Source organism: Oryctolagus cuniculus, chromosome 10 (genome assembly GCF_051225735.1).
Source record: "Oryctolagus cuniculus isolate XC-2025 breed Fujian yellow rabbit chromosome 10, ASM5122573v1, whole genome shotgun sequence".
NCBI classification, from domain to species: domain Eukaryota; kingdom Metazoa; phylum Chordata; class Mammalia; order Lagomorpha; family Leporidae; genus Oryctolagus; species Oryctolagus cuniculus.
The window spans coordinates 20,089,822-20,110,314 of NC_142876.1; the positions used below are offsets into that span (position 1 = coordinate 20,089,822).

The window sequence follows — 20,493 nt, forward strand, 5'->3', positions numbered from 1 at the left end:
GTGGGAATTTGTTATTGCTCTCCGCAGCGCTTAGATGTTGACTGAGACAGAGGATTGCGACTTGTTTCCCACGCACTTTGGCGGGGAAGCTGTCCCTGCTGTGATGTGCCCGGCTCGCCTGAGCCGCTTAGGAATTAGAATGAGACAACTGAGCGCCCCTCCCCCCCCCCCCAGCAGAAGGTGGGTTGGGCCGACCCCTTCCTGGGCATCTGACAAGGCAGGCACGCAGCCTCCTGTCCCCCGAGAGTGCTCAGGCCCGGCGGAGAGCAGCCGGGCAGGCTCCTTGCCTTCCCTGGGTCTCTTGCGGAGGAAGATGGAGATGCAAAAGTGACAAGGCAGGCAGTGGAATTTTCCCTCTCCTGCTCGAGTCATCGCGGGAGCTTGGCTTTTAGAAACAAGTCTTTTTTTCACAAGGAGACAGACTCCTGGGGGCAGAACAGCTCCCCAGCAGGTGGGGGGGGGGGCAAGCTGAATGGAGGTGCAGACTGCTGCTTCAACTTTAGAGAGCACTTCACTTGCTTAAGAGCATAAAAGAGGGGGCTGGCATAGTGGTTAAGAACAGACCCCGCTCGGGTGCTCACACCCTGTATCAGGGCACCGGCTTCAAGTCTGGCGACTCCACTTCCAACCCAGTTTTCTGCTCATGGGCACCCTGGGAGGCAGAGGAGATGGTTCGAGTGCTTGGGTCCCTGCCACCCAGGTGGGAGACCCAGATGGCATTCAGGGCTCCTGGCTTCAGCTTGGCACAGCCCTGGCTGTCGTGGGCACTTGGGGAGTGAACCAGTGGACGGAAGATCCTCCCCTCTACCCTTTCAAATAAAATTTATCGTAATGCACTGCTGAGGCAGAGGAGCACAGCCCAGTCCCTGGTCCCTCCAGGCATTGCTGGCCCTTAGGGCTCCTGGCAGTACCGGAAGGACTCCTGGTTTCTGTGATCGCGTTTGCTACACCATCTGCTGTTGGACTCAGGGCTGGTCCCACAACCTCAGCCTAAAGTCTTGCAGCTCTAAACGGAAGGCTCTGCAGGAAGCAATGTTCTCCAGCTCCACATTCTAGAATTCTTTATTCAGAGCCAGGGTTGCACATCAGTAAGAAACGGACCTCCCATCTAAGCGGCCAAGCCCTCGTCCACGTGGCTGAGAGGAAGGGCTGGGGGTGCACTGCTTTGCACCTGTGAGCACAGCAAGGCGTACCTGGCCTCCACTCTTGCTGGTGCACAAAAGCAGGCTTTTGCCTTTACTGAATTCCACCATCTCTGTTCTGTCTCTCTCACTGATAGGTGCACCAACCACATGGCTACACTTGCCAGAAATAGAAATAAATCTATTTTCCGAGCAGCATTCTTTTTCCTCCCAAAGCTTTCTTTTTAAGCGGGCAACATATTCTGTTTCTTAAAATGATGTTTCCTCTCTCCCCATCCCCCAGGTACAAAGGGTTCAAAGGCAACTGCTCCATGACCTTCATCGACCAGTTTAAGGCACTGCACCAGTGTAACAAGTACTGTAAGATGCTGGGGCTGAAATCCCTTCAAAACAACAACCAGAGGCAGAGGCGGCCGAGCCTGGGGAAAAGCAGAACGCAGGCGAGCTCCGTGGCAGCGAGGAAGCCGGGGCCCGGGAGCCCAGCAGATAAGACATCGTAACGTGGCCAGCGGCGCCCCACGCAAGAGAACGCTCAGGCCCAGCCCGCAGAGCTCCCAGAAGCTTCCACCCCCTGCACCTGCTGTCCTACCAGAGGCTGTCGGAACAGCCATTTCTGACCAGACTCCGGGAGACACTGCAACAGGTGGCAGCCTCAAAGACAGTCTCCGCTCCTCGGATACTCGGTCAGCGTCTTGGCCCACCTCACGTCATGTGTGTGTCTGTGTAGTGCACGTGGTTGTGTTGTCAAGATCCCTCCCATTCCCACTCCTAACCTCAGATCTCCAGACGTACCCAGCTGCAATGGGAACGGAAACCAGGATTCCCATACTGGGTCAAGCTCCTGAGCCAGTGTTGAGCGTGCCATCGTGGCTGGGCTGGTTTTTGACACGTAAGGTCCTTCCCTTGGTGACCACACAGCCAGTTAGTGTTCTGTCGCATTAAATTCCTATTGAAACAAAAAGTGCAAGGTGTATATGTCACCAGAGGTGTTTGTTCTTTAGAACCTGTGCTGTATTTCACATGCCCTACACCCAGATTTTGTAATTTAGTGGTTTCTGAAACGGTTTACTGTAGCACAAGATGTTTACCCTTGTGTTTCCACTTCATTCTTAAAAAAACAAAAAACCAAAAAAAACCTTGTCTTTGAATTCCATTTTTCCATGCACTTTGAAAAATTTTCATTTTCATTGAATTTGAGAGAACGAGAGTCTTCCATCCACTAGTTTATTCCACCAATTGCGTACAAAAGCTGAGGCTGGACCAGCCTGGAGCCAAAACTCTTTTTAAAAAATATTTATTTGAAAGGCAAAGTTACAGAGAGGCAGAAGGAGGGAGGGAGGGAGGGAGGGAGGGAGAGGGGTCTTCCATCTGCTGGTTCACTCCCTAGATGGTTGCAACAGCTGGAGCTGGGCCAATCCAAAGCTAGGAGCTTCTGCCAGGTCTCCCACACAGGTGCAGGGACCCAAGAAATTGGGTCATCTTCTATTGCTTTCCCAGGCCACAGCAGAGAGCTGGATTGGAAGCTGAACAGCCGGGACCTGAACTGGCTGCCCATATAGGATGCCGGCACTGCAGGCAGTGGCTTTACCTGCTATGCCACAGCACTGGCCCGTGAGCCACGAACCTAATCTGGTTCTCCCAAAAGGGTGGCAAGGACTGAAATATTTGAACCATCGCCTCCCAGAGTGTGCGTCAGGAGGAGGCTGGATTGGAACAGAGAAGCCAGGACTCAACAGGCACTCTGATAGGGGATGCAGGTGGCCCCTATCTACCCTCTCTGCCTCATTCATACCCTACAACTGAGGTTCCATTGCTTTCTACTTTTCTTTCCACATCCAGGCTCGCTACACCCAGGGCCATCCACTGTGCATTACCCCAGAAGATGATGCTAACCCTGGCTAGGGAGTCCCAGCTCACAGGGATCCTGACCCCACCCCTCTGCCCCTATCCCATGTGGGTCTCCTAACTTGGCCTCTCCTTCCATGCTAGTCTGGGCCATGGCCAGTTGTAGGGCAGAGTGACCACAAGAGTTCACGCTGGCTGAGAGGAAACCAAATACGGGTGTCCCAGAGGTGCTTTACATCCCCCAAAGTGCCTGAACGTCTCTGCCACCCCTCCCACCCTGGGTAGCTTGCAGTTGCTTCGTTAACACACCTTCTTTGTTAGGATCGTCGAGAATCGGCAGAGACATGAGTGGGGGGCTGGAAAGTTCCCACCTACCACTGCACCCCCACTCTGTTACTTCATGCTATTATTAATATCTCCCGAGTGGTGTCTGTCAGAACTGATGCGCCTCTATGTTACTATTAAAGTCTAGAGTTTACTTTAGGGTTCACTCTTGGGGTCTTACAGCCTATGGACTTTGTTCTTTAATGACAGAATGACAGAGAGGGGAGGAGACACACACACAGAGCTTCCAGCCACTGATTCACTCCTCAAATGGCTACAACAGCCAAGTTGAACCTAGGAGCCAGGAACTCCATCCTTGTCTCCCTCATGGGAGTACCTGGACTATTGTCCACTGTTTTCCCAATTACAGTAGCAGGGGAGCTGGATGGGAAGTAGAGCAGCCAGGATTCAAACCAACACTCCCACATGGGATGCCGGCATCACAAATGCTGGTTTAACCCAGTGTGCCAGGACGATGGTGCTGCTCTGTGGCTTTGGGTGGGTACATGACATGGCTTCAGCAACAGTGTCCTACAGCCCTAAATACCCCTGGGACTGCACCTGTTCATCCCCACCTCCCCTAACCTCCAACCTAGGGAGCCACGGACTCTAACATCTCCATTGATTCTGCCACTTCCAGAATGTCATATAATTTAACAACGCAGGCTTCTCAGAGAGTCTGTTGTTAGATTTCAACTCCACCATGACTGTGTCTGGGAGAAGCGTGGGGTCGCCTCAACACCACGGTCCACGCATCTCAAACTTGAATGTACACGCGAGTCTCCAGGGTCACGAGGAGACACAGGCTCTGAGTTGGTGGAGCCGAGATTCTCCATCTCCATGCTCTGTGTGCTCAGGGACCACCCTCGGAGAGGGACTCTGGAGCAGCGCAGAGGGTCCTCGGTGTTGAGGGCAGTGACCAGGTGTCCTGGAGTCCCAATGAGCACAAGCAGCACACCAGGTGACAGGGTAGGGGTGCGAGAAGGAGACACGGGCGACGGGCCGGCTCTGCATGCACCCGCAGCCGAGTCTGGGCAGCAGCTGGGCCTCCATGGGGGGCTCCCGGCTGCTCCTGCTTTAGAGAGCTGCCTCTCTGGCCGCCCACCTCCCACGCTGGAGTGTCTGGGATGAAGTCCCACCTCTGCTTCCTATCCAGCTTCCTGCCAACGCACACTCTGGAGAGGCCATCGCTGTGGGCTCAGGCAACTGGTCTCTGCCACCGACATGGGACACCCAGATGGACTTCTGGCTCCTGGCTTTGGCCTGCGCCAGCCCCAGCTGTTGATGACATTTGAGCAGTGAACCAGCAGGTTTAAGATTGGTCTCTCCCTATTCCTGTCTTTCAAATAAACAAACCTTGAAATAATTGTCTAAGATACAGGGTTGTGGTTTTAAAAAGTGGGGGTGGGGCCTAGATGGGCTTTTTGCCTTGAAAGAGTTTGAAGGACAGAACCATTTATTTAGGTGTCATCTTTTTCAGAAAATTTGTCACAGCCAGGCTTTCTTCAGAAGCGGTATACAGATTAGAGCAGCGTTCACCCTTGGTGTACAGATTAGAGAATGTTCACTTTTCCATGAGGCAGGCTGTCGCCTGCTCTGCCCATTGAGATCCCACAGAATTTCACAGTAGATGTCTAGGAAGTTCCACAATAGTAAAAAGAAAAGGGGACATTTTTGATTGGATCCATCTATCTGTGTCAGTGTGGGTAAGCCAGGGCCTTGACAGATCAGGATACCTTCCAGGTGATAAATGGTCATTATAGAAATGATACCAACACAAGTGTTGAAAAACATCACGGACAGCTGTAAAACCCCAAGCAATGCCCTGCCCCTGGCTGGCAGGAAAGGAGTTTCTACTCCTGGGTTTTGTGTTGTGCAGTCAGCCCAGGACGCCTCTCCTGGGTGGAGCCGTCTGTCTCCTTTCATGGAGGGCCTAATGGAGAACTATAATCTGCAATCCTCTGTTTGCAAACATTTGGGGCATCCAGGGACAGAGGAGGTCCCTGCAGTGTCTTGTCTCCACCAGGGCTGCTGGGGACTGCCTCAGTGGGGCTGTGCGGACATCTGTCCACTCAGGGCCCTCTGTTCTAAGTCCTGCTTTCCTTGCAGGGTCACAAAGCAGGGTGAGGCCGCACTGGCCCTGGGGGCTCAGAAATGCCCATACTCACTGCCATGGTTTGAGCGCCGTTTGCAACGCATCCAGTTTCTGTTGACTTTCCCCATCAGAGTGCAGAAGACCAGAAATAGAAGCATGCTCAACCCAGCCACCGAGCTGGCATGGTCCACTGGACTTAGTGGACTTCAAGCTGTCCCGAGGTCTGCTGGGTTGTCACATACATATATGAGGGCACTTCACGAGACTCATGGAAAATAGGAATTAAAAGGTACATTGATTTTGCTAAAAAAACTATTTTGAGGGGCCAGCACTGCAGTTACACCCATGCCATACAGGATCCAGTTCAAATCCTGGCTGCTTCACTTCTGATCCAACTCCCTGCTAATATGCCTGGGCAAGTAGCAGCAGATGGCCCAAGTGCCTGGGCCAGCCCCTGCACCCAAGTGAGAGACCTTGAAGTTGTTCCTGGCTCCTGGCTTTGGACTGACCCAGCTCCTGCTGTCACAGCCATTTGGGGAGTAACCAGCAGATGCAAGCATTCTCTTTCTATAACTCTGCCTTTCAAATAAATTTTTAAAAAATATTTTGAAAGCTATGCAGTTTTTTTCATAATTATCTACTGTCCACTTTTTGAAGTAGCTTCGTGTGTCTCTTCCCTAAAGGGCTCCCACAGTGGGTAGATCCAAAACCCAACTAAAGCTTCATGCAAATAGGCCTGTGTTTCCAACAGCAGGGCTATAACTAATGAGAACAGCAGGAAAATAACGCATTCATGTGAATGGGCATCATGTTCTAGAAAGGTCTAGCATGGGGGATGTGGCTGGCTGGCTTGCATTGAGGTCTCCTGGTGTTGATTGTATTGCCAGGCTCTGGCAAGCCTCCCAAGAGCAAGGGGTTTCAATGGGCTCAGCACAAAGAATGCCAGAAGACATAACAATTATTTTCTAATTATAAAGCGTTCTCTTTTCTAAATATACATCCTGTATTGTGTGCGCTTTGGGCACGTGTTCAACTGGACGCAGATGGGAGGAACTCACAGACACCTCAGTTCTGGCTTCTTTTCTCTGTGCACGCTCTGCTGGGTGCCGAAGTGAACGGAGTGGCACTCCACCTCCCCACCCCCCACCGTGTACATCCACAGATGCCATTTGGGTTTAATGAAAAAAAAATCAGACAAAAATCTCTCTGCCTCCCGGCACAGCTGCACTGTTGGAGATGGGAAGTCCTTTGAGGGCCTGCTTGTTCTAAGACTGTTTTGTGAAAGCTGCATGGCAAGACGGAAGCCACGCCCACCCACATGATCACGTGAGCCAGGCTTCAGCCTGACGAATATTTATATAATGGCACTAACTGAACGAACAGGTCAAGGATGTTTGTAATTATTTTTTTTTCCTTCTCGAGAGGCCCAAATGGTCCCAAGTAAAATACTTGCCTCTAAATTCGCATGCTTTAGATCACATGTGGTTGACAACAGCCTACAGCTGCCATCAGAAGCGACTCCATCGGGAGACTTCCCTCCACCCGGCATCTCCTCTACATCCAGGTGGAGCAACAAGGCAGTGGCTGCTACTTGCTAGTGGTGCACCTGCCCCCAGGACAGTCTTTGGCGTCTGCGTTGTCTTCCTGGGGCAGTTGTACAAAGGACCACAGCTCTTGGGAGCCTTATACCATAGAGATGCCTCACCACAGTTCCACAGGCTGGAAGTCCTTGGTCAAGGTCTTGGCAGAGCTGTGCTCCTTGGAAGGCACCCAAGGTGCATCGACCCAGGCTCACGCTGGCATCGCTCGTGTTTGCTTTCTCCGTCCTATAAGGACACCAGCTGCATCCAATTTGGGCCTACGCCTATGACCTCATCTTCCACAGTAGCGGGGCTTAGCACAGGAACTCGGGGGGGGGGGGGGGGGAGATGATGCTGACCCTGGCGTCCTCAGCTCTCCCCTGCCGGCAGCCCGGGGAGGTCAGCGTGAACCAGACAGCGTGCACATGCCGTTTGGTGCGGTAGCCCTCCTGGTGTCATGGTGGGGACCCGGCCCACAGAAACGTTGCCCACTTTCCTCGAGGCCCAACCCACCCCTCCTGCCCTCAACTTCTCAGAGACCTCACTCGGGCACCTCAGTTCCCTCTCCTGTAGTGCTGGAGAAGCGTGTCCTTTTTCGAAAGCTAGAAATGTTCACGTCATCTGCTACAGCATGGGTGTCCCCAGAGCCCAGGGCCTGGGGCCATGACCTTGCTGCCTTCTCCCCACCCCGGCCCACCCACGGTGTGGCCTCCATATCCCAGTGGAACAGGACACTGCCCACAGTGCTCACTGATGGAGCCCCCCCTCCCCATTTAAAGCCATCCTCCTGCCTTGCAGCTCTCGCCTCCCTTCTTGCACCACCTTCGAGTCTGCTGCATTTATCTCCACTATAGATGAAGGCTCTATAGGGACAGCACTTTTTGGTTGCTTGTTGATGGATAATTCCCTCTCACCTGGAAGTGCCTGGCACTCAGCAGGTGCTCAGGAAATATTTGTGGGATCAACTACTGGGGCTCTACCTCCCACCCATGAGCCCGTGTGTCATAGCGGCTACTCTCGCCCGTCTGCGATTGGGACGGTGGCTGCCCGTGGTCCCTCTGTGCTCCGAGTGTACTTCCATGCAGTTCCTTCATCTTGTCCCTCTCAGAGAGGCTGCTGAGGGTGAGGGAGGACCCCCTGCTCGACCCCTACCTCTGCCCCCTTTAATCTGGGAGTCGTCCTAACTCACACGGCTTATCTAGCTCTGACTTGGAGCTCACAGAAGGCCCCTCATCTCCTGTCCCCTTGCATGGAGGCCCAATCCTCCCCACTTCTGCTCCCGAGCCTCTCTCAGCAGCCTCGCCCAGTCTGCAGTGCCTGCTGGCCCTGGTGCCTGGTGGTTCTGTAAGTAACCGGCTGTGATGGTTACCTGTGTGCCCGGTATCTGGTTGAGCCTCATCCTGGGTGTGTCTGTGGTGGCCTTGCTGGCAGCAACCAACATTGCCATCAGGGGGCCCAGGAGAGCAGAGGGGTCTCTCCTACTGTGGGTGGGCCCCATTCAATCCCTGGAGGGCCAGAAACGAACACAAAGAGAGGGCGGAAGAGGAAGCCAGTCTGACCGCTCAACTGCTCGCGGTGGGACACTGGTCTCCTGCCCTCAGACTGGGACGCGCTCTGTGGGGTCCCCGATCCTCAGCCTTGGGGCTCCGACTGGATTACACCACAGACCTTTCGAGTCTCCAGCCTGGGAGAGCTCTCGGCCTTCAAACCACCGGAGTGCATTGGTTATAACACACCGTGTAATATGTATACAATGTTAGTTATCAGTCTCTATAGTAACAAATACACGTGCCCAGATGCCCTCTAGCAACTCTGTATGTGGAGATCTTTGTTCTGTTCCTCTGGAGAGCTCTGGGACACTGGCAAATCCCAGCCTTTACCCGACTCCCGTGTGCCCACTGGGTTCCGGAACTCCCAAGGGGCCTGGGGCAGAATCAGGTGGGATTAACAGGGTAGGGGCACCTCCTGGCATAGTCCCAGGGGCTGCTATTCACGGAAGAGGAACAGGCAGCCGCTGGGAACTTCAGAGCGGTCACGCCCCTGCATCTGCACACAACGCCTCCCCAGGCAGCATCTGTCTGAGCTCCAGAGCCTTGGGTCTGGTGGCCTGCTCAACATCTGCATGGGAACGCACCTGGAGTTGTTCCAGAACTGCGCGCTTGGTAGAGGCCGAATTCATCAGAGGCCAAGAGGACTTACTGTATCGCAGACACCGCTGGGCCCCCTCCCTGCCTCACCTGCTCACTCAGTTCCCCAGCGCGGGCCCTCATGCTGCTCTGCAAACGCCTGCCTCAGGGCCTTGCTCCCTCTGGCCCCCCCCCCGTCTGGCTGCTTCCCTCCTGACATCTGTCACCTTCCCAGGGGTCCTCCTGAACGCCCTTAAAAACTGCAAGCCACCTCTGGCTTTCTGTGCAGGGCCGTGGTCCCCATAGGACAGCAGACACATTCTCACTCTATTCCCCCACTCCAGAAGGTAAGCGTCCCGAGGGCGAGATTTTTCTGGTTCATTCACAGCTGCACAGAGAAGGGCCCCGACCAAGTTTGGTTCACCGAGGGACAGCCTGACCCATCGTGCTGTTCTGTTCTCTAGTGCAGCCTTTCTCAGGTCGATGCGACCCGATGAAAATACATCCACTTGCTCCCCGCGATAGCTTGGCAGGGGCTCTGGGTCAAGCCAATTCGGTTCCTCTCAAGCTGGGTGAGTCTGCAGAGGAACTTATTCTCTCTGAATCCCAACTGCCCCATCTGATGAATGGGTACAATGATAAATTCTCATACCCCTACAAAATAGTTGTGTAGAACTAGAGTGGCATTCATTCAGTAGACATAAACCGTTGGTATGAGGACACCTCTAAAAGTTCATGAGAAAGTGGAATTAAAACCTAAGTGTAGAAATTCCCTATTTTCTTTTACAAATTTTTTTAAAGATTTTATTTGAAAGAGAGAGAGGTCTTCTATCACTGGTTTACTCCCCCAGCTGCAACAGCTGGAGCTGGGCCAATCCAAAGCCAGGAGCTTCTTTGGGTCTCCCACGTGGGTGCTGGGGCCCAAGAACCTGGCCATCTTCCACTGCTTTCCCAGGCCATAGCAGAGAGTTGGATTGGAAGTGGAGCAGCCAGGATCTGAACTGGCACCCAAATGGGATGCCGGCACAGCAGGTGGTGGCTTTACCTGCTACACCACAGCACCAGCCCCCACAAATTTTTAAATTTTCATTTTATTTGAAGAGCAGCGACAAAAAGGCAAAGAAGTTCACTCCCCAAATGCTTGCAATAGCCAACGCTGAACCAGCTAAAGCAGTGAGCCAAGAATTCAAGCTGGGTCTACCACAGGTGGGCGGCAAGAACTCAACTACTCAAGCCATGACTGTTGCTACCAGGATGCACATCGGCAGGAAGCTGGAACCAGAAGCAGAACAGGGACCCGAGGCCAGGCACATTGATACGGGATACAGGCATCCCAAGTGCGTCTTAACTGTCACACCAAACACCTGCCACTCTTTTTTTTTCTTTTTTTTTTTTTAAGATTATTTGAGAGGCAGAGTTATAGAGAAGGAGAGAGAGAGAGGTATCTTCCATCTGCTGGTTCACTCCCCAAATGGCCAGAGCTGAGCTTATCCGAAGCCAGGAGCTTCTTCCAGGTCTCCTATGTGGGTGCAGGGGCCCAAGCACTTGGCCCATTTCCAGTGCTTTCCCAGGCCGTAAGCAGAGAGCTGGATCAGAACAGGAGCAGCTGGCACACAAACCGGTGCCCGTACAGTACCGGTCCCTCAACTTATCTTTTAGTTCTATTTTCTACCAGCTTTTTGAATGACCCACCTGCTGAGATTTTATAGACATTTTTAGCTTGAAGAAATATATCCACAAACACCTATGTCTCCTTCATACCTGAGAAATGAGCCAAGTCACTTTACTATTCACTGGGGAAACACAGTACAAACTTCACCTGAAAATGATCCGTCATTAGCTACACTCGCTGCTGCTGTGGATATTTAAAAAGATGCAGATGAGAGGGCGTGTCCACGAGGGATCTCTGGAATAACCAGCCTTCCAGATGTGGTTTTCATCAGCCCAGCTGCGCTCCCATGGACCCCAGCCCCCAGGCTCAGGAGGGGCTATGCCACTGATCTCCAGTTTGGCTGCAAGTCCCTTAACAACCCTCACTTTGGAGCACGGAAGAGGCCTCACTGCCTGAGAGCGGTGCCAGGACTGCCCACGAGCCCATCTGGGTCCTCTCCACGCCCACTTTCTCTAAGCACAGCTTTGAGTGGCCTTTCCCGCTTCCTCCTCCTCTTTCATTTCCTTCTCCAGCGGAGAGTGAATCTTGAACAGAACATGAAGGGAGCTAAAGGCTCAGCACAGGGAAGAAGCCCACACAGCGAGAACCTCGAGAGCCAGGGCTCAGAGGCAAGATGAGCTAGCACATCCGGGGCTGCTGCTGTGGCGTAGTGAGTGGGCTAAGCTTCTGCCTGAGGCACTGGCATCCCATATGTGCACAGGTTTGAGTTCTGACTGCTCCTCCTCCAATCCAACTCTCTGCTTATGGTCTGGCAAAGTGGTGGAAGATGGCCAAAGTGCTTGGGCCCCTGTACTCCTGTGGGAGACCCGGATGAAGCTCTTGATCGGCTCAGCTCTGACTATTGAGGCCATTTGGGGGGAGTGGAAGATCTGTCTCCCTCTCTCTGTAACTCTGCCTCTTTCAAGTAAATAAAATCTTAAAAAAAAAAAAAAAAAAAAGCAGCAAGGAAATGCACCTGGTGACAGAGAGGCTGGGAGGAGCAGGCTGCAGGCAGCATGCTCAAGGCAGGGTCTTTACCGTCTGCACAGGGATCCAGGCTGGTGTCTGTGGGCTCTGGAAAGTGCTAAAGGCTTAGCTCTGCACAGAGGCTGAACTGCTGGGACCCAGAGAGTGTACTGGTCCCCCTGCCAGGAGGCGCCCAGACCAGCACCCCTCACCCGCTGAGGCACCTCTGCACCAACAAGCAGAAGAGGACTCTGGGAAACAAGCAAGACACCAAGTCACAGGAGCCAGGAGGGCTCCAAAGCCCTGGACTCAACGTCTGTGTGCTCCCAAAGTGCCTGTGTTGAAATCCCAACCTCCAAGGCGATGGTGTTGAGACAGGGACCTTTAAAGGGATCGGGTCCTGAGGGTGGACCCCTCGTGAGTAGGATTCATGCCCTTAGGAAGGGAGCCCCATAGGCATCTGACCTAGCGGTGAAGCCGTTGGCCAGGACGTCCCTGTGTATCACAGGGCTCTGCCCGGGATTTTAGCTCCCTGAGAAGCAGCAGCTTAGGTCCCTGCCACCCCATGGGAGACCAAGACGGAGTTCCTGGCTCCCTTCTGGCTGCTGTGGGCATTTAAAGAGTGCAGCAGCAGATGGGAACTGTGTTCTCTCTCCCTCCTCTCCACTTGCGGCTCTCAAAGTGAAAAAAGGGGGAGAGCTTTGGCGAGAACCCTCCTCTCTCCCACCACGTGAGGGGACACTGAGAAGACCCCACCGCTGGGAGGTCTGTTGGCACCTTGATCTTGCTCTTCCCAGCCTCCAGAACCGTGAGAAATCAGTGTTTGGATAAGCCACCCAGACTAACAGGCCCAGGGGACGGAAGGGAGAGGGAAGAGCAAGGCTTCCACGGCCAGCTGAGCCAGCCCACCCCAGGGTCCGAGGTGGACTTGGGGCAGTGTCCCTAGGGTGCTACAGGGAAGTCACTGGCTGGGCTTGGGGTGGCAGCAGGGAGCTGCTCACGGCTGGAAGTTTCAAGAGCAGGTGGCCCCAAAGGAATGTTCCTTGAAGCACAGAGCACAAGCTTACCCCCAATAATTGGTTCACGTGGCACTGCCATGGCACCCCAAGAGGAGGTCTTGTTGTCATCCCATCCATCTGTATTTATCCAGTTTGCTAACAGCGCCTCGTAACAGGACCTGACAATCAATACAACCTCCACCATTGCCTCCACGTCTGCATCACAGGAAACCAAGCAACCGACCAAATGTGCCCCCAGCCTGCTGCAGGCTTAAACTAGATGCAGTCCCATGCCCGTCAGTCCCCCTCCCTCTCCTGTGTCTCAGCGACAGCAGCCCCAGCACAGGTCATGGGAACGAGAGGGACCCACGTGCCTCCCCTGCCCCATCTCTACCCTCACCATTCGCTTCCTCCAGTTCAGAGTCCCTGTGCGCAGGCTTGACATAGCCAAGGGAGTCCCGGAAACCCTGCTCCAGTGACTGGTGCCTCCACGAAGCCCTTTTCTAAATACCCAGGAGGCTGAGGAAGGCCCCATTCCTCGTCAGGTAGAATCCCAAGGCTCCACTTGGGCCTGGTGTCTGGGGATGGTGGGCACTGCCTTTGATTCTTAGAACAGTACCTCCTAGGGAGTGGTTGTCTTCCAAAGGCACGTATGACCTTCTTTTCTGTCTTGCTGGGATAAACCCCTCAGGTTTTTTTAATTTTTTTTTAATATTTATTTGACAGGTAGAGTTAGACACAGAGAGACAGAGAAAGGTCTTCCCTACGTTGGTTTCACTCCCCAAATGGCCACCACGGCTGGCGCTGCACGGGTCTGAAGCCAGGAGCCAGGTGCTTCCTCCTGGTCTCCCATGTGGGTACAGGGGCCCAAGCAACTGGGGCCATCCTCAATTGCCCTCCAAGTCCACAGCAGAGAGCTGGACCGGAAGAGGAGCAGCCGAGACCAGAACTGGCACCCACATGGGATGCCAGCGCCGCAGGTGGAGGATTAACCAAATGAGCCGCAGCTCCAGCCTCTTACTTTTTAATGTTATGTCTTGAGATTCCTCTTGGCTCTCTTCTTACCTTTTGGATCCCTACTCAAATGTCCCTTCCTCAGGAAACGCTTCCCCCTCCATCCACTGAGCCAGTCTTTCTCCATTCTGGCTGGCACTGGGGTATCAGAGCTTCAGAAAATACTCTAACTGTTGTGGTGCAGTGGGTTAAGATGCCCCCCACCCCCGACACACACACACCGGCATCCCATATTGGGGCATCAGTTCCAGTCCCAGCTGCTCTGCTTCCAATCCAGCTCCCTGCTATTGTGCCTGGGAGGCAGCAGAAAATGGCCCAAGCGCTTGGGCCCCTCCCACAGGGGGGACCCAGATGGAGTTCAGTCTGGCCCAGCCTCAACTGCAGCAGCCATTGGCGGGGAGTGAGCCAGCAGGTGGAAGGTCTCTGGTTTCTGTCTCACACTTGCTCTCTGTCACTCTGCCTTTCAAATAAATAAATCAAAGCAAGCAAGGAATGCTGAGGCCCACCCCACTCCGAGCTTCTGATCGAGTTGGGCTGGGAGGGAACCGTGGCGTGGGATTTGGGTTGGGCCGAGTTTTCGTTTTCGTCACTGTGGGTGGTAGGGTTTGATGCAGCCTAACACAGGGGACTGGCGCAGAAGGACTGCTCACTTACGCTCCAGTGGCATGTAGCTAGGGACAGAGTTTAGGGGAGGACTGCCCCCCACCCCACACCCAGCAGCCTTTCCCTGAGCTACAACACACAAGGACACCTGTTGAGTGCTCGCCCTGGGCCAAGTCATCAACAAGGCACAGTTAGATACAGGACTTTCCAGACAAGAAGGCTGCGCCCAAGCTTATTCTCCTGAAACTTCCAGTTCTACCAAAATCTAAGTGCTGAAAATAACTTCTACCACCAAGTGAGGACACGCGTCCTGTGCACGCACCCTAAGCTGCTAACTCTGACTTGAGCTCGAGGGACCAAAACATCTCCCGTCACAAACGTTTTCTTCATCCTTTGGTCACAAAGCCAGAACAATCAACCTTCTGGGCAAAAATGTTGCATCTCAATAAATGCACCTGTTCCGATGCCGAGGCAGACGGGTGCCCCGCAGGTCACGCCTACATCACTCCCGGGACCCCCAGCCAGCAGAGGGGAGGCAGGGCTGATCAGGCACCGCGGCACCTGACTGCACGGGGCATCCGTTCTTCCAGATGTGGATGCTACCCCTGACGCTCCCCAGCAATTCGGGCAGTGCAAGCCCGTTCTCACACGAGGGAGCCTCCTGTGGAGGACACACACATTCGGCAAGTTCACCAGGCCTCATGGGTGACTCAGTGGCCCAGCCAACACCCGAAGTCATGCCTTCTGGCTCTGGGCTGCATTATCGCCTAGGATCGTCTAGAAAGGGAGACATACTCCAGGCTAAGCCTTAGTGACCTCCAGAAGGAGTAGGGGGCACAAAGGCAAGAACAGAGGACAGAGTCCTGGGCCTTTCAGCCGCGTTCTCCACTTTCCTGGGGTCTCACTGTTGCTACCCACAAGTTGGTCACCGCCCCATCAGGCCTCAGGGCCCGCATCTTCATTTTCTTGGCACTGGGGAGGAGACAGAGACCTCACATGTTGGGTGACCCTATTACTCAACAGTGATTTCTCTAGGACGCTTACAAGATTTTTTTTTTAAATCAAAGAAGCATAATTGGCTCTGTTTTTAATTCTTTTATCCCTACTGCAGAGCAGCGCGATTGAATTGGAAAAGCTCCTCCTCCTCAACTCAAGAGCAGACTCGAGGCTTCTGTGTTACGTGTATGTCCACATCCAGACACGTCCTCAGGTACACGCAATGAGCCTGCCTCGATGCTTGGCAGGAGTGAGCAAAGAACGGGATATGGAGCTGGCTTCTGGCCCAGACCCCTGGGCACCCCTCAGCCTGTGTTAGGTCTGGGAAGCTGATGGGCCTCTCCTACACTCTCACTCCCAACCTCCACACTGTGGAAGAGGGTGATCATCACAGGCCATCCAAGGGGACGGCTATGGCCACATGTGGCATTCGGGAAGGGGCTCACAGGTTTCAGGCATGAAGGGACATGCAGATCTCTCTCCAGGACACAGCATGGGCCCAAGCAGGGAGCTGTCATGGAGGTGTCACCCCAAAGTGACCAGGGAACCAGCTAATGGAACTCCTCCAATTGGAACATGGCTCCCTGACGGCCTCCACCTGTAGGGGGCGCCCTCTGCAGCCCAGCACCACCTGTTACCTGCCCTAAGTGTCCTGCTATTCCCCGAGCTCCAGGCTGTGACCCACCCAGGCCAACCCCCTGTCTCTCCTTGCTGTGTGCGCAGAGAAAGCTGGGCTTGGCTTCACACTTGAAGTTGAAAATCTTGTTTTCATCTCTCCTCGAGGCCACATCATGTTTCTGCCTCCCTGTGCCTGAAACCAGTGCTATGAAGACAGAGGAAATGGAAAAACCCAAGCACATCACGACTTCCCACTCCCATCTGCCTGCACACGCCAGTCCAGTCCTTCCTGCCTCAGCTCCTGTGGTGCTAGCCGCAGGGAGCACCCTCTCTGCCCCTGCCTCCCAGTCCCTCCTGCGACTCCACACAGAGCCCCCGCACCCACACCCCAGACCACAGTACCTGGCTGGTGCTGAGGGGACCCCCACCTGACCGCCCGAGGGTCCTGGATCGGTTCCCTCAGCAGCAGACCTGGAGACTAGGATTTGTTCGCAGTTTACTTAGGAGCCGATTGCGGAGTCACCAGGAGGGAGGTGGAGAAGTGACACCAGGTCTATTTGATCTGTTGTCTGCCAAATCGCCCCTGGGGGTTGCAGGAGCTCGAGCCCCTGGGGGCCGCTGGATGCCGGCGGAGAGGGAGGCTTGTGTGCACGACTCCCATCAGTCACTGGAGGGCCTGGCATTCTTGCCTGCTGCGTGTGGGCAGAGTGCCTTCTGGAAGCCAAAGCAAAGAGATGCCAGGCTGGCAGGCGGAAGTCAGGTGGCCCAGGCTCTGCAGATACGGGCCAGGCACCTGCCACAAGCTGCCTTTCAGAGCCAAGCTTGCTACTTATTCATTCATGTGCATTTCTATTGCACCCCTTAGTACCCGACCCCCTGTAGGCAACTATGAAAAGACTGGGCAGCCAAAAAACACAAAACCATGGCTGCCTAGGACCAGTGGCCAGAACGATAGATGTGCACAAGCTTGCCAGGTCTCATGCTGCTCTCCTCCTCTCCACGGCATTTCTCTAGGGTTGCAGCACATCGGCCACATCACATCACCAGCGGACACAGGCTGGAAACATTCGGTTGTTTCTCGTTAATACACAGGTAGCCATTATGGCCAACAGATCACACTTTTTGGTCCAGAGCAGAGACCACAAGATGCAGGGAGGGGCAATGTCTGTGCCCGGGGTCCAGCGAGGCTCACCTTACATGCAGGGAACAACTATCCCTCACCACTGCTTCCCTTCAATTAAGGCATTGTGCTCACATGGAAACATGGACCTATGTCTGTCTTCCAAGAAAACTGCTTAGTTACCAATCATTAGAGCATTGAGAATACAGTAGATGACCTGGGATTCTTCTGAGTCAAAGATTCCCATGCAAGGTGCAAACTGAGGCATCAACTTGGCGTTCCTCTCACCTGGGTCTGGCCATGCCTGAATCCCACCTACCCATCTCACTACAGTTAGACAACACATTTTTTGTTGGGAAAGCTATTGGAAGGGCCAGAGCTGTGGCGTAGCAGGTAAGGCCACTGTCTGCAGTGCTGACATTCCATATGGGCGCTGGTTTGAGACCCGGCTGCTCCTCTTTCAATCTAGCTCCCTGCTATGACCTGGGAAAGCAGAAGATGGCCCAAGTCCTTGGGCCCCTGCACCCACGTGGGAGACCTGGAAGAAGCTCCAGGCTTCGGATTGGCTCAGCTCCAGCCATTGTGGCCAACTGGGGAGTGAACCAGCAGATGGAAGATCTCCCTCTCCCTCCTCCCCCTCTCTCCTCTCTGTGTAACTCTGACTTTCAAATAAATAAATCTTTAAAAAAAAAAAAAAGAAAGCTACTGGAGCTGGATTTCTCTTCCTTACAGCCCAGAGAGCCCTGATTCACCTTCACTTTGCACAAACACGTCTCTGTGTTCTGCCTGACCCACTGATGCACTGCGGAACCTTGAAAGAAGTGCCCACTTGCTCGTGACTTCCAATTCCTGCCCGGAAGGTCTAGTGACCTCTGTACTAATTCTGTTGCCGTCCCTCTGTCACCCTCATCTTCCTCACCTGAGCCCAGCCCAGCCAAAAGAAGGTCGGTGTTGACAGCTTCTCATGGCTCCTGTCCCACAGTCCCCTTCAGTGCCGAGTCTGGTCTCGCTTCATAGCACAGAGCCCCCTCGATCTCATGCCCCTGCACACACAGAAGCAGCTTTGTGCTTATTTTACTTGCTGCCTTGACTGAGCCACGCGATGGCCAGATACCTGGAGAAGCACTGTTTCTGGGAGACCAGACTCTGAATGAGTGGACTGAGTAAAGCAGATGGGCCTACCCAGTGTGGGTGGGCATCACCCAATCTGAGGACCTGAATAGGACAAGCAGCTGGGGGAGGGTGGCTCTCCCTCTGCCTCGCGGCTTGGGCTGGGACACCGCTCCTCGCCTGTCCTCGGCACTCCTGGCTCTCAGGCCCTCAGACTGGACAGAAACCGTGGTGTCCATGCTGTTGGCTCTGGCTCCCGGGCCTGTGAGCTACACTCCCGTCTCCAGCTGGCAGACGGGGGCTGTGGGACTTCTCGGCTCCCGTAATCATGTGAGCCAATACTTTATAATACACATCTGCCTATATGGATCTGTAGGAACATATATAAACATGGATGCACACGTACCGTCATCCCACACGGTCCACAGGGATTGGCTCCAGGACTCTCTAACACTAAAACCCCCAGGGCTTGAGCCCCTTATATAAAATGGCATAGTACTTGCGTGACGCCTACACATACTCTCTGTACACTGTAAATCGTCCCTAGGTTCCGTCCAGTACATAATACAACACAGTTGTCATATCACTTAAGGAATAACTACAAGGCAAAACATCTGTACACGTCCCGTGTAGAACTTTTGATTTTCCTGACTCACTGAGTTGACTGCAAACGTGGATGGAGCCCTGGGTCCAAGCCTGTGTCTCTGTGTGCACGGCCAGGTACCTCACAAGGACCGAGGGCCGGGTGCACGGCCAGGTACCTCACAAGGACTGAGCACCGGGTGCACAGATGGTAGCAGTCTCGGAGAACCCCGCCACCTAGCGTGGCAGGAGCCATGGCATTTTAGGTCAGCACACGGCACTATGTTCACGCAACAACGGAATCACCTCACGACACATTTCTAAAATGGAGTCCCCTCTTTCAGCTGCACCCACCTCCGGCTGGGTAGTGGCTTCCTCATACTCTCTGCTCTCCACCCAACACCCCAGCCCCCTTCGGCGACAGCAGAACCCAACACGGTCCACCACAACAGGAGCTCATTAGCATACTGCGTTTCCCAGACTCCCCCGCGGCGGCGCGCCCTCGGACCGGGGTTCTGAGCAGGAGCTGCGGGTGGGCTTCCAGGGACGTTCTTCAGAGACGCTGGGGAGCGGCCGTTCTTTGTGTCCTTCGTCCCTCAGGGCTCTCCTTGCTGGGGCAGGTTAGCGCTGGGACGCATGGGAGAGGGCGGGCACGGACAGGAGCCAAAGTACTGCAGGCGCGGGGGCACGGGGTTAACTGTGAGCGCAGCCAGCGCCGCGGGCCCTGCAGAGCTGGAGGAGGGGAGGGGAGGCCGAGCTCGGCCTGCTCCAGGGGTCTTCACTCTCGCTCAAGAAACCACCACCAAGAGGCCCAGCAACTGCAAGAAACTGCTGCTGCGCGGGGCTGGGAACGCGAGGGAGAGGGGCCCGAGGTCCCCACGAGCAAGGGCAAGGGGCAGCCCCGAGCTCCAGCCCCGCGCCGTCCTCTGCGGGGCTCGGCCGCGGCTGACCTCTAGGGGCCCCTCCCTGAGGCTACAACTCGCCCCTAGTCCTGGGATGGGAATGATGGGGTCCTGTGCTGTTGTTTTTCCAAAAATAAAGCGGAAAGAAGACCCCTTGTGCATACCGTCTCCCGCGGCGGGGTGCTGTTCCCTCCATCTCCGCCTCCTTGCCTTACAGGGGCCAGAGACGCCAGCGTAATCACCCTGGCCAGCGTAATCACCCTGGGGCAGGGCTTGGGCGCTGTGGTTTTTAAAGCTCTCGGGGATGGTTCTAAAGCGAGCCCACGTGCAGAGCGCTCCACCATTCTCCTCCCCCACGCAGTCTTGTTGATTCCCGGGCGTGTTCATTAAACACTAATGAGAGCCACTGTGGCTCCGGCTTCTAGCCCAGTGGTTCAAACTTGGGCAGGTGTCAGAATCAGCCGGAGGGCTGGTAAAACACAGGTGGCCGCCCCACCCCCACAGCCTCTGTGAGCCCGGGAAGGGCAAGGCAGTTTGCATTTCTAACCAGCCCCCAGGTGATGCAGGTGCACTGCACCCCCCACACACACACACAGCTATTAACCCCAGCCAGGTCTGTGCCCCCTTTCCTGCCCTCCATGCCCTCACAGGACCCCCAGCGGGATTTGGTTGGCTTTACTGTTTACCCATTGCTAAAAGCAAACCAAAGAGCTTCTTTCCTATTTGTTTCCTTTTAAAGGAAATTTTATTCATTTATTTGAGAGGCAGAGTCACAGACAGAGGAAGAGAGAGAGAGAGAGATCTCTTCCATCTGCTGGTTC

At 54.4% G+C, this 20,493-nt stretch overlaps 1 protein-coding gene and 1 long non-coding RNA gene across 8 annotated transcripts in view; one reads left to right on the forward strand and one right to left on the reverse strand.

The window, feature by feature from the left end:
- Window positions 1-2,103, forward strand: part of ALPK2 (alpha kinase 2) — a 117,124-nt gene extending 115,021 nt beyond the window's left edge. For all 7 annotated transcript variants that reach the window (XR_016213957.1, XM_070050093.2, XM_070050095.2 and 4 more), the window contains one exon: window positions 1,426-2,103. Coding sequence is in view for 6 of the 7 variants with exons in the window: in XM_070050093.2 (XP_069906194.2) it covers window positions 1,426-1,642 (217 nt within the window). In the remaining variant the exon portion in view is untranslated. The remainder of the gene's footprint in view (window positions 1-1,425) is intronic.
- On the reverse strand, window positions 2,012-19,956 carry LOC138844016 (uncharacterized). Its single transcript, XR_011379313.2, has 2 exons — window positions 19,837-19,956; window positions 2,012-2,088 (listed from the first exon to the last, which is right to left on the reverse strand). It is a non-coding gene; the product is annotated as an uncharacterized LOC138844016 (long non-coding RNA).
- Window positions 19,957-20,493: the final 537 nt, after the last annotated feature.